Below are 14,323 nucleotides of genomic sequence, written 5' to 3'. Positions count from 1 at the left end.
CCCTGATGACCTGACGTCATGGAAGAGGCTACAGCATCTGACGCACAAATCCCAAGACTCTGGTATTCGGACTGACCTAGGGCAACCTGCCGGCAGATAACCCAAGTGTGATGACTGCAACGGTGAATACGCTCGAACATCTACAATTATGGTAAATGTACACAACTGTAATTTCTTTCTGGGGCAGTTCAGTTTTGAGTATTTGCGTCCATATGTCACCTTTATTTCATACACAAGGGGCATATGTGTGACGTACAATGCCTGTTAAATCTAAAGGCTTTGGTATACTGGCCAGAAATTGGACTATCCTTTCAGGAAATCCCTGCAGTGCAACAGTGAAGAGAAGGACATCAACTGTTGTGGCAGTTTGTTACACAACTGTATTTTCTCCAAGAAGCAAGTAGACCCTAAATTTGTCACCGAAGATGCACATTTTGAGGAGGAGGGCGATGTAATCACCATGGTCACCTCCTGCAGGTGTCTCATTCGGAGACATCCTCAAAATCCTGAAACAGAGAGGTATCTGGAAATCCAGCAACCCTTTGTCAGCGGAATCCGTGTTCCTGGAGGTGTTTGGTACTGGTCCATCTACTTCTTGGGTGATTCTGCTTGCCAACGAGCTTCTCGAATTGGTATCAGCAGGCATGGAAGGAACCTGACACCATTGAGCCCATTCCTAGGAAGCCTTATAAGATTATGACACCTAAGGAACACAAGTTGTTCTGGTCCAGGGGCCCCCCTGTTAATGCCATGGTTGTAGTGGCAACCACCATAAAGGAACTAGCTGATGAAAGCTCTCTGTTCATCCCCCCCAACAAGGAGTCATGATCGATGGACAGGTTTGGGAAACATGTCTATGCTTTAGGGACCTTTGCATTGAAGTCTCTGAACTATTTGGCACATTTCACCAGACTAGAGCAGGATCTGATTAAGGAACTCTCAGATAACCTCGCAGAAACAGTGTCTGAGGAGGTGAAGGATTCAGTCACAATTAAAATTGAACTCATCCATGAGGCTTATTTCCAGTATGGCAGAAGGAACCTCAATGGCTGTGGTTTCAGGTGTAGTCATTAGGAGATGCACCTGGATGTGCTTGTGTGACTTCCTGGAGCCTTGTAAGTGTACGTTCATCAGTGCTTCTTTTGACAGCACCTCTCTTTTTGGCCCCAAAGTAAAATATATATTGTCCAGGTATGAGAAGGATGAAAAGACCCTTTCTGCTGTGGGCGTTTGTTTTTCTACCTCCCCCAAAGATATTTGTCGAGGAATCATCAAGTTGGTGGAAAGATGTGGTTCAAGAAATCACAAGGATCTTTCCATGACACATGTGGAGGTTCTTCCTCCAGAGACAGAGGTGAAAATTCAAATGGTAGATGCAGCCATTGGGACAGAGGAGGCCTGCAACAACAAGGGTCCAGAGAACCTCTCTTTTGTAAACCCTTCCAGTGCTCCTGAACAGAGCCTGATTGTCCGCATCTAGGGGCAATCTGGGATTTTTTGTCCCTGCAGCAGAGAGCCTGGATAGAAATAAAAGATAATTGAGTGCAGAGGATATATAATTCCATTTTCCCTTCTTCCTCCAAATTCCAGGAAAATCCCATGTGTTCAACCCAGTCAGAAGGACCAAGCAGCCATTAAAGTTCAAAGGCTGCTAAACAAGAGTCATCCATGAGGTCCCCCCAGACCCGAAAGGATCCGGAACTTACTCAAGATTATTTTTAGTGCCAAGGAAAACGGAACTGAAGACCAATTCTGGAACTCAGCAGCCAGTATCGGATGGTCATGGTTCAGTCCATTCTTTAATTTTTGGAAAAAGACGACTGGATGTGCTCAATAGATCTCCAGGATGCATACTGTCATTTATTTTATTATTTTTTTTTTATTTATTTATTTGACATTTGTTAACTGGGTTGGTCTGACTGGGCAAAGCCCTTTTTCAGCAGAGACTCGAGGAGAAAAGCGCCAGTATTACAATGCACAGACATTTATTAGCACAGACAATAGTTACAAGTCAAAAATGAGATAAAATATTAAACAGTGAACATAATAAATTCAGTTTGTTTTACCACATTCCATAGAAAAATTTGAAAAGTACGCGTCAAAAATATTTTCATTAGGAACTAGCCTGGATAAGTGTCTGTTAATAACAAAGTAAGTTCATATAAAAATAAACATGGGATCCAGGAAATTGTTACTCCTCCGGCTAGGAGCCAGTCATTAAACGGTTCAGAGCACTGCCCTTTGGTCTCACCACAGCCTCCAGAGTATTCACCAAATGTATGGCAGTAGTAGCAGCTCACTTGAGATTGCAAGGATTCGATGCATTTCCGTACTTAGATGACTAGCTGATTACCTCTCCAGCCATGCATCAACTCATTATGGCAAGAGAAGAAGTTATCCACGCTTGTGCAAGGTTAGGAATAACCATAAATTGAGAATTCAAATCTCGAGCCAACTCAGATTCTAGAATTCATAGGAGTACTACTCAACACAAGGTCAACAATAGCCTCTCTTCCCCTTTCTAGAGTTCAGATTTGTAAGGTCACAAGTCAACAAGATACTTTGCAGTTCCACTGTCTCAGCCTACCTAGTTCTGCAAACGCTAGGATCAATGGCGGCAGCAATAACTCCTGTTCCCCTAGCCAGGTTTCTCATGAGGATTCTTCAATGGATATTGGCATCTCTGTAGTTGATAACTACCCTTGTTCACTCCAGTACAAATGACCAACTCATGCAAGAAAAGTTGGATGTGGTGGATCCAGTAAAAACAACTGTATCCATTTGTCCTCACCCAGCCCAAAGCCATAGTGACTATGGACGCTTCCCAGCTGGTGTGGTGTATTACCTGGGAAAGACAGTCCAAGAGATGTGGTCCCCCGAAGAGGTCAATTTGCATGTTAATGTACTGGAATTGAAAGCAGTGCTTTTAGCATTGCAAGCCTTTCAGGATGTTCTCCAGTCAGGAAGGATTGCAGTACAAACGGACAGTATGTCAGTTTTTTGGTACATCAACAAACAAGGAGGAAACTGATCGTACCCCCATATCGAGAAGCATTAAGAGTGTGGCAATAGGCAGTATCTTCTAACCGCTTTCTCTTATCAACACATGCTCCAGGGAAGTCCAACATGCTAGCAGACGCATTCTGTTACCACACGGATGGTCCCTTAACCAGAAAGTCGCAGAACAAGTTTTCCGCAAGTGGAGCCAGTCTTGCTGCAGTCTTTTGCATCTCCCTTAAAAAAAACAAGTGCATCAGCTATTTTGTCCTAATCCCGCAACTGGGGGGGGGGGGGGGGGCACCAAGGAATGCTGTTCTCCACAGTTGTCCCCCCAGATTATTTTACACATATCCCCCAATTCCCCTAATTCCAAAGTTCCTTCAGAGAGATGCCAGGTTGAGGACCAAGGTCATTCTCATTTACCCATTTTGGCTTCGACATGTTTGATTTCTCTTCTTGTGGCCTGATTTAATTCACCAACCCTGGACTCTGCTCCAAATCTCATGTCTCATCCGATAGGCATAACACATCCGGACCTCCAGACCCTCTAGCTGACATTTTGTTTTCTCCAACTCCAGTAATAGCCAGACATTCAATGCTCTCTTCCCCTGTTCGTCACATCTTGTTGTCTTCTCTTAAGCCATCCACTAAGGATGTTTTATGCTAGTAAGTGGAAAACATTTGTACACTCGGCTCTTCAAAAGCATGTAGACCCTTTCTCTGCCCCAGTCAGCCATGTGTTGGAGTTCTTGACGCTACTATTCAACCAAGGGGCCAGTTCAGCAGTGAAAGTACAGTTGCCAGCAATTTATAATTTACACATTGTTTTTGATGGCTGTTCACTAGCCTGTCTTAAGCTATGTAAAGCCTTCTTACATGGCACAGATGTTCTTTGTGTTTCACTGTTGCAGTCATTGCATTTGGGTGATCCCTGCCAGGGTAGCCCTCGGCCGGCCGGAATACCAGAGGCTTAGTATTTTTGCGTCGGTTGCTGTCACTTCAGGACTGACGTCAGGTCATCAGTAGTATAAAGTAAGGTAGGCCAACACCATTACATCAGTCTTTCTTGCCATGGAGCCCGAAGCAGAAGCAGTTCGACGAGTGCCAGTAGTTTCGTCTTCTGAATTGAAGCTGAAGTTTTCTAAAACTAAGTACCCCATTGGGGATCCTTTTTTCTTGCACTAACCGATGTCAGAAAAAGTTAACAATTGTTTTGCCTGTGGAAAGCAAATACCACAGTGAGACTTTCATTCTTACTGCTTCACTTGCTTGCTCCCTGACTACGACATCCCTCGCTGTCACTTTTGCGCTTTGTTCAACGCAGAACTATACATTGTCGGGCCCTTATTGTAGCTAGATATTTTCGCTTACAGTCCTCAAATTCTGATATGGCTTCGGTAAGCCATCCAACAGCAGATCTTCTGAAAAAACATAAAGATAAAGACAGAGACAGACCGCACAGATCCAAACCTACCAACGATGCTTCCATTAAGCTAGTCGTCAGTTGTCCGGTCCTCAGTGAGGCACTTTTGCAGCCCCTGATGCCCACTTCTGTGGATTCTCAGGCCACTACCGAGACCCTTTCGGAGTCCGATATGCTGCAAAACTCTTCTTCGACTAAGGATTCTGCGGTTGTCTCTCCCTTGGATGGGTCCGGAGCTGCTGAGCAGGCACCGGCTTCCGAGGAAGTACTTTGCACTACCGATTCTCGACACAAGCCGACAACGACTTTCGTGTCTACCGTTCTTTCGAAAACTACCAAGTTTCTAAGGCCCAGTGTACGAACCACACCCAAGAAACTGACCCAATCTCAGGCACCTACTTCCTTGCCTCAGTCTCAAATGCTTAAAATGGCAGAAGACCTTATTATGTTGATCAGGGGAAGCCAAGCTTCCCCTTCCAAAAGAAAAAAAAAAGAGATCTGTCCCCAGTAGTTTTGTCTGAACAGGAGTCTGATGACTCTGATGCATCTGAATATGAAGACATGCAACCCCTCTCTGCTTATGAGGATTCTGATGCAGAGGATTCCATTCTTTCAGCCTCTCCACCCGAGGACTTTTCCTTTGGGGAAACCCTTCATACCGTAAGGGAGCATTTCCATTGGGAATGTCAGGACTACCCTCAGTCTAAAAAGAGACTCAGGGATTTCTTAGATCTTCCACAGTACAGACCTCTGGCCATTCCCCTAGTCCTGGATGTTGTGGATGATGTTTTTCTGGAATCCAGTTTGACTCCTGACACCCTCCCTCCTGCACCCAGAAAACCAAAACGGGTATTAGAGTCCCAGACTCATACAAATTTCTTTTCAAAAATCCTACTGCTGACCCTGAGGTAATTTCTCAAGGGCCTAAAGGAATTAAAGCAACCTCTGCTAAGAATCCCACCCCCTCAGATAGGGATTCCCAAGCACTAGACAGATGGGGTAAAAAAGTATACACCTCTGCTACTCTTGCTATCAGAGCACTAAATTTCCAGTTTCACGTGCTAAAATTTCAGCAGTAGCGTTGTTACCTCACAGCAAGAGGTTCTCCCGTTCGATTCTCGGCGTGGCTTAGGAGTGCCTTCTGTGTGGATTCTGCATGTCCTCCCCGCAGTTGGGTAGCGTTCGAAAGACATGCATGCGTAACTGGGCATGCCTTCGTTGAAGGTTGGGCGTTGAGCTGGCACCTTGGCGTTTCATAAAAATCTACTGCCAATCATTAGCGGACCGGAGTTCCGCTGTGGCGACCCCTTACCAGGAAAAGGCCGAAAGACAAACAACAACCCTGGAACTCCTCAAACAAAAAGTGTCTTCCCTTCCTGCTTATGCAGAACCTAAAGAGTTACAAGAGTTAATGCATTCTGCAAGTCAAGTCACTAAGCACACCTTACACTATGGTTTTGATGCCCTAGAAGCTTCTTGCTTCCAGACCATGTTAAATCTAAATTATTGGATGCACCCTTGCACAAAGATAGCCTGTTTGGCACTAAGGCAGAGGAGGTCTTAAAAAAGATGGAAGAAAAAGCTAAATCTATGCAGACAGTTAAGGATTTCCTACAGGTCCAGCCACCCAGGTTCAGCAGGCATTGCCCCTCCAAGCACCGGTCCTTAACTGCTCCCACCAGGGCAGTTCAGCCCAGACCCCGGGGAAGCAGACCCCCAAGACAGCAGCCACAGGGAATGCAGAGATCAAAACAGTGGACTTTCTCTTCAAAACCAGGGAGTTCTAAGCCACCCCCTCATGGTAAGAACTCACAATGACTCTCCTCCCCCACCCCCTCCCTCTGCCCACCTTCACTTTCCCCTAGGAGTAAAACTTTCCTTTCATGCAAGCACCTGAGCCACCATTACCAATGACCGCTGGGTCCTCGACATAATGTCCCAGGGATACAAATTTTCTTACCACACTCCAACCCCAAAAGGGTTCCCAGATCTACCTCCAAACCAGTGGGCAGAGGCACAAAAGCAAGTCCTTTCCCTGCTCTCTATAAGGGCAATAGAGCACGTTCCTGCAGAACAGAAAGGCCAAGGTTTCTACTCCAGACCTTTTCTGGTACGTTCTGGTACCTAGAAAGGAGGGCACCTAGTGCCCTGTCCTTGATCTATCCATTCTAAACACCTTCCTGGTGATACCAAATTCAAAATGCTCATCCTCCAGCAACTGCTACCCATGCTCTCCAAGGATGCTTGGCTAGCCACCCTAGACCTAAAAGAGGCCTACCTCCACATTCCTATCAGGGAATCATGCAGGAAATATCTACGTTTCAGGGCAGTATCTCTGCAGTTTCAGTTCTCTGCACTTCCCTTTGCCTTATCTACTGGTCCCAGAGTTTTCACAAAATGTCTGGCGCCTGTCATTGCCTTTTGCAGGCAAAGGAATATCCAAATTTCCCATACTTAGACGACTGTCTAATTCGGGCAGACACTCAGGAAAAGCTGCTCAAGCACCTGGCCTTTGTAAAGTCGCTACTGACCTCCCTAGGGTACACTATCAACGAAAAGAAATCCAAACTAGTACCCACACAAAGGATTATATTCCTGGGAGCAAGCCTGGACACAGCTTCCCAGATGGCATTCCTTACAACAGAAAAGCAAACTTATCTGACAGCCTACTTCTCTCAACTAGCCACCAGACCCCAGTTATCTGCAAGGAAAATCCTGCAAGCTCCGGGGTTCATAGCATATTGTATTCTACTCATTTCATATGCCAGACTGCTTATGAGGAAACTTCAGTGGTACCTAAAAAGACTTTGGTGTCAACACTCTCAAGACCTGGAAACTCTTCTACCAATGATACCTTGCGTAAGGAAATATTTTCTTTGGTGAGTAGCAGCATGCTCCCACAACAAGGGACTACCTTTCTCACCAGCCCCTGCCGCCCAGACCCTCACCACAGATGTATCAAACTATGCTTGGGGTGCACACCTGGACGGCAGGTGCATACAGTGAGCAGCCTCTTTTCTCACACCCTCTGATCAAACAATTCCTAAAAGGGTCTAGCAACTTAAGGCCACCCAGAAGAGCACCTGCTCCAGCTTGGGACCTTAACTTTATGTTGGAAAAGCTCACCCTGCCCCCATTCGAACCAGCATCTTCAGCAGAGTTAAAATTTCTCTCCAGGAAGACAGTTTTTCTTCTGGCCATCACTTCAGCCAGAAGAGTCCTCCAAAGCTACGAGCACTCGTGGCTGTGGAGCCCTTCATAATCTTCCATGCTGACAGGGTTTCTCTCAGGACTAACCCATCCTTCATGACCAAAGTGGTGTCTAGTGTGGGGGGGAAGGATCCTGCACTCTCTAGATGTGCACAGGCAGCTCAGATTCTATGTAGACAGGACTAAATAATTCAGAAAGCCTGATCAATTACTGGTTAGCGTTGTTGCAGGGGCAGAGGGAAAAGCCATCTCCAAACAAACAATTTCCAAATGGATAGCACACTGCATCCATTTCTGTTACAAGCAAGAGGAAAACCTTCCCCTAAGGGTGTCAGGACTCGCTCCACAAGAGCAGCCTCCACCTCTGCAGCTTTCCTCAGAGGAATATACACCAGGGACATCCTGGAGGCTGCCACCTGGACATCTGTTCACACTTTCACCAAGCTTTACCATCTGCCTATCTTCTTCAAATCCAGGGCAGGCTTTGCCACTGCAGTCTTGCAGGGCATCCTGGCCAGCCCCTAGTCTCCTTGACTGCCTCCACCCCCTTTCCTCAGCTTTGGGAATCAACCCAAATGTGATGACTGCAGCAGTGAAACATGAAGAACATAGTATAGTTGTGTACGCTTACCATAAATGTAGATGTTCGAGTGTATTCACTGTTGCAGTCCTGGTTTCCCTCCCTCCATCCCCCTCCTCTCTCTCTCTCTCTGTCCTTACAAGGAACATTTTGGTGTTTACTTTCTACTGGTGGGGTTCTTCCACAGTAACCTGGCTCCCACTTGGGGTCTCATGACAGGGCAAAAAAAACTGATGTAATGGTGTCAGTTGCCTTTATTACTACTGACAACCTGACATCAGTTCTGAAGCGACAGCAACCGAAGAAGAAATACTAAGCCTTTGGTATTCAGGCCGGCCGAGGGCTACCCTGGCAGGGATAACCCAAATGTGTTGTCTGCAACAGTGAATACACTCGGACATCTACATTTATGGTGAGTGTACTCAACTGTACTTTCTCAAACCTCCTTTTGAAGATCCCACCCCACCATGGGATCTTAATCTGGTACTGCAGTCCTTGATTCTTCCACCCTTCGAGTTTGCCCATGTTTCTGACCTTAAATTTCTGTCTTGGAGGACCTTATTCTTAGTTGCCATCACTTCTGTGAGACAAATTTCAGAAATTCAGACATCTGTGAAACCTTCTTATCTCATTTTCCATAAGGATAGTCTTATGAATCAATGCATCCTTTTTGCCCAAAGCAGTATCACACGCCAACATTAATTAATGTATCAATCTACCAGTCTTCTTACCAAAGGAGAATACTTGTTACATTTGCTAGATTTGCATAGACAATTGCGTTTCTATCTACATAGAACAAAAGATGCAAGAACGACTGATTAATTGTTTGTATCTTTTGCTGATCTGAAATTGGGCTCACCTGTATCTAAAGCCACCTTAGCTAAATGGCTTACTGTCTGTATTTACTTTATTTACAACAAATCAGGTATAACTTTGCCATACAAAGTACATGCTCATTCAACCAGAGCTGTAGCTACCTCCTTAGTTTTCCACTCAAGAACTTCCGTGGATGACATTTATTCAGCAGCAACTTGGTTTCCCTTTACACCTTCATCTCTCATTATAAGTTAGATCTGGTGTTCAGAGGTAGGGGAACTTTTGGCTCAACGGTGCTAAGAAATATCCTTTCTTGAGTCCACTAGGGTTCTAGGTAGCTGGGGACTCTATGCCATCAGTCGAGAACAGAATGAAAATTGACATAATCAGGTAAAGAAGTTATGCACTTACCATAATGTTCCATCTGTGTTGTCCATTTTCATTTTGACTCCCCACACTCCAGCCCCCAACTCTTTGTAGGTTTATTTTAGAAGAGCGAGCAGGTCTAACAGGTTTAAGGGTTAGGAATATTACCAGCTCCAGATGTGGCATTGCCTTGATGTCTCTCACTCTCTGTTTATGAAAGTTATAAAAGTACTTTTCTTTTATAGCTTGCAGACAAGATCTGAGGTAATGGGGGATGGGGATGGTGCATTGTGGGTAAGGGAGAAGCTCGAGAGTTCTAAGTTTCCACGAGCTTTTGCAGCGAGAGAGTGATATGATAGGTTCATAGGTTCATACTAGGCTATCTGCCCTAGGGCATTTATAAGCCTAGCCAGAATGTGTTTGGCTTTCGCCACCCATTTTAAATTAATTTTGCTTTGCCCTTTCTTGAGGTTAGTATACTGTGCCTCTGTCTAACAGTGACACAGAAGTGATACCCGGGGTATACCTACGATCTCCCATCCACCCATCAAGATTCCTCTTGAAGAGAGTCAATGAGGGACTCTGCCTAACCTGGACTGGGATTTTATTCCAGAGTGAAGGGAGCCTCTGGATTATGAATCTGTCCCTCCAGCATGTCCTATTTATTTCAGTGCTGAGGTTCAAGTCTCTCGAGCGTGTAGCTCGATGGGATTTGGATTTTCTGAGGTGCAGCATGTCCATTAATTCCGGGTTGGACATGGCTTTATACGTCAGGCACAGATCGCCTCTGAACAGGCGGTATGCCACTGAGTAGAGCTGGAGTTTCTTTAACCGGGCAGCATATGGCATCTGTTTGAGCCCTTTGATCCTGTTGGTGAGGTACTTTTGGGGTCTTTCCAGTTGCTGCAGGTGTCTGGTAAGGTACATCCCAAAAGGGGCATTGTACTCAATTATGGGCCTGATGAGGGATGAGTAAAGAGGCACGATGACCTCCCCTGATCTAGATGTGAATCCCTTCATGATTAGGTGGGCTATATAAAATGTTTTTCTAACCACTTTGGCCACATGGTTGTCAAATGAGTGATTGCTATCAACTTGGGTCCCCAGGTCCCTAATTACTTCTTCTGTACTTAATGGATTGCCACCTATGTGGTAATTTGTGGGCACTTTGTTTTTGCCAAAGGGGATGACTATACACTTTTGGCGTTTAGCTTGAGGCCATGGCTCTGGCACCAGTTGTCTGTTTCTATGAGGCCCTTTTGGAGGATGCTTTTGTCCGCTGGAGAGTCGATTATGGTGCCCAGTTTGCAGTCATCTGCGAACTTGGTCAGCCACAGTCCTTCCGTGTTGGCCTGTACCTCTGAGAAATATATACCGAACAAGAGATGTCCCAGGACTGAGCCTTGTGGGACGCCACTTGTAACTGGTTTGGAGTCTGACATGGCTCCAGCAATTCTAACCATGTGGGTTCTGTCCTTGAGCCAGTTTGCAACCCATCTAGTGACACAGGGGTTTATATTTAAGCTGGTGAGCCTATCTATAATGCCTGAGTGGGGTATTGTATCGAAGGCTTTTGCGAGGTCCAGGTAGGCTGTGTGAACCACCTTCCCCTTGTCAATGGCCTTGGTGACTGTTTCAAAGAAATCAACCAGGTTTAAGAGGCAGGATCTGCCCTTAACAAAGCCGAACTGGGTAAGATCCAGTGTCTGTAGGTCCCTAATATCTTTATTTATGAGATATATGATATATGATATCTCTGTTCCGAACCCAGAGGAGGAATGAAAATGGATAACGCAGATGGAACATTATGGTAAGTACATAACTTCTTTTTTTTATCTTCTTCAGGATGGAAGCCACATGTCCAGATATAAAGCACCCATGGACTTAAGCTCCATGAAAGATGTTCATTTGTAGTTTTTAAAGCAATTCTTCTACCACCTAAGTATTAATTATAGTCTTTTTAATGCAGACTTTTCCCATTTAGTACACATGGTACTCAAGTTATACAGGAAGAAGATCCAGACTGTTTTTCAAGATCCAAGTGTGCTGTCATATGTATTGTCTTTGGGCATTGCCTGATGTATAAGGTCTGGTCAATTTAATAAACCGTTTTAAAACCTAGGAAGGTGTTGCACAAGTCTTGGATGGACAGCTGTTCCAGGATTAATTTCTGGGAACTCTTTTTGATGAATGGCATAGCGCATTTTCTGCCATCCAGCAGATTTCACTTGTAATTGCTGTACTTGTTGGCAAAGCTGTGTAGCAAATCAGTCCCATTGTTTTCATCATCTTAAATCTTTTCCATGTGTTAATGTTTACTGGTTGGAGATGATATGTTCTTATTTGCGTTGGGTCTCTTCATTGCAACTGCTTTTCCACTACCCCATGTTAGATAATTTTGAAAATGTTTAATGTTTTTCTTTTGATTGTATTGGTTTTAAAGTCACTGTACAGAGCCATACATTTCAAGAGATGTTCCCTGAGGTGGGTGATAATAGAATGGGAAGCATGGCTTTTTCTTTGTAAAGAAGGTAGTTTTGCTAAGCGTTAAAACTGGCATGCAGAAATTTCATACGAGTTGAACATACTGTGCACACTTAATTCATTACAGCCCGAGGACGCCTCTAGGCATTTCTGCAGTTACCTCCTACTGCGCCTCTAGGGGTCAAATATTGTTTGCTCATATTTACATTAATAATTCCAAAGCTATGCTACCTACAAGGTATTCGAATATTTTGCCTTGAAGCATATATGGTGGTAAACACAATTGTATTGATATTTGACTTTTGTGAATGAGTATTTGTTAAAACTGTAAAGGGATAACTTCATTTTTTTTGAAGGTTCAAGCCACACCCACTGGGAGTTAAAGGTATACACTCAAAGGAGCTGTACTGGAGGGAATGAGTTAAATGTTTGACCACACTATTTTTAAGGCAAATTTTTATGGAATCAAAATATCCCCCATAAACAGACGTTTATAATTCCAATATTTGGGTAATTCACAGATGTGTTTTTAATATTGCTTCATTGTAAATGAGTTAATAAAAAGTAGATGGTAAGTAGCTTTGTAAAAGTGTGCATTGCTATAAATTTCTTGATGGCTGTAGAATACTGGCTTTTTAAATGTAGCAAAGTGGTTATATTTGTGCATTCAAAGAAAATGTATTGTTCACTTTTTGTGCAGCAGTATTCACTACAACCACAAGGAGGGAGCTATGTTGTACAAGGAATTCCGCAAGCCTCTTCTACTCAACCCTACAGTTTAGGACCTGATCAGATTGGCCCACTAAGATCTCTACCACCAACAATAACTTCTACGGTAACAAGTCATCCATCTCAAGTTCCATATCCAAGGTACGTATGTCAGCAAGACTGTCAGTTTATGAAAATCTGACACAGAGTACCCTGATTGGTAGGTCGACAGTTGGCTACCTGTCACAGTTTGGCAGATTTTTTACTCAGAAGCTCCAGTGCTGAGGAAGCTGCATGCCTAATGCGAGCAGAGTGACTTCTTATATGTGATTACCACTGTATGAGCCTCCCTAGCCTATTTATCCATCAGTTGTTTTCTGCTACACTTAGTTTGGATTTTGATTTTGAGATGCATCTGAGATGAGTGCTTACATTCACTGACTAAAAACAAATCTAAATGTTCATACGGCCATCAGACAGCGAAACAAGACCTAAGATCTACATGAGTGTTGTCTATATTGTCTGTGGAGCAGGCAAATCATAAATCAGTTGTAAAAGAGTCAATACTTCTTCTCAACTACCCACAAACATCAATTTCATTGTTATTAAAATGTTTATTATGTACACCTTGTACACTTTCTAAAGCATGGGAAGACAGTCCTTTGCACTAGTGCTGAAGAGAGGCACTCAAGCACATTTTGCTTGGCACCCCACTAGGGATTACCAGATTAGAGTATTTTGATCAGTAACATTGTAGCCTTGTCTTTTTAATTTTTCTAATAGGATTTCTTACAAACTTGAGCAAATTTGTTGAGTTTTAATTAATGAAAGATACAAACAGTGTATTTAAAAATATATGTGCATATTTATTCAAGTACCCGCGCCCCTGTCCTGCCACATTTTGTCTGCCTAGGGCTTTATCTTGCAAGAAAAGAAGTTTTGTTTGTTGTACTCTCTTAAAAAAAGGCCGTCTACCCTTGGTTAACTAAAGCACAAGAACATGAAAAATACCTAGTTTTACAGATTATATGTACTTCGAAGAAGACTGAGAACAAAAAAAGTTGCAAAAACAAAGTAAATTAAAAAAATAAACACAAAAGTCTGGAATGAGTCCAAAATGCATTCATTCTTTTAGTTTTGCAAATATTTGCAAGAACTTTTTGTAGCCACAGTAATTGAAAGCCCAAATTACAAATTTACAGTAGCTCTATCCCCACAGCTTGGACAAACACACACACCAAATATAGCTCGTTGTTAAGAAGATCTGTGCTTGCAAGTCAACATGTTTTGGACCATGCACAGCTTCAGTACCATCCCAAGTAGATAGTATTTGTGGCAAAGTGTAGTGAATACAGTCAGGGCACAAAGTATTTGGTAAACAAAATAAATACCTAGAAGCCACCTGTCTTCTCCGGATAGTTTGTACAGCAAGCGACACATGACTGTCCATTGTCCTACAAGCCCATACTGTACATAGCTCAGATAAAATCTCAGTTGCAGATGTAATGGGCAGCGGGCACAATCATTACAAACTGTAGATCTCTGAGTGAGAGTGTCAGAAAAGCATGAGCACCAATTTTAACTTATGCTGAAAATTCAGCATCCCCAAATCAAAGTCTAAAGTGGGCCACACAAGAAGCCAGCTTGGATACAGTGCTTGTTTTCCAACCTTTGGAGCACCAGAATACCAAGAGTTCCAAGACAAATTAATGAGCCATCAACTGTCTTGATGTCAC

At 43.7% G+C, this 14,323-nt stretch overlaps 1 protein-coding gene across 1 annotated transcript in view; it reads left to right on the top strand.

Moving 5' to 3' along the window:
• The window catches only part of STAM2 (signal transducing adaptor molecule 2), a gene marked incomplete in the record, with an annotated part of 1,442,819 nt that overhangs the window by 1,278,982 nt on the left and 149,514 nt on the right, over nt 1–14,323 (top strand). The window contains 1 exon segment of the mRNA XM_044074901.1: nt 12,580–12,749. Coding sequence (XP_043930836.1) covers nt 12,580–12,749 — 170 coding nt within the window.

The sequence above is a fragment of the Protopterus annectens genome, chromosome 6.part0 (genome assembly GCF_019279795.1).
Source record: "Protopterus annectens isolate FY-2018-M chromosome 6.part0, PAN1.0, whole genome shotgun sequence".
Classification (NCBI taxonomy): Eukaryota; Metazoa; Chordata; order Ceratodontiformes; family Protopteridae; genus Protopterus; species Protopterus annectens.
The sequence above is the reverse complement of the archived record's forward strand: the minus strand, read 5'-3'. Positions and strand labels throughout refer to the sequence as shown.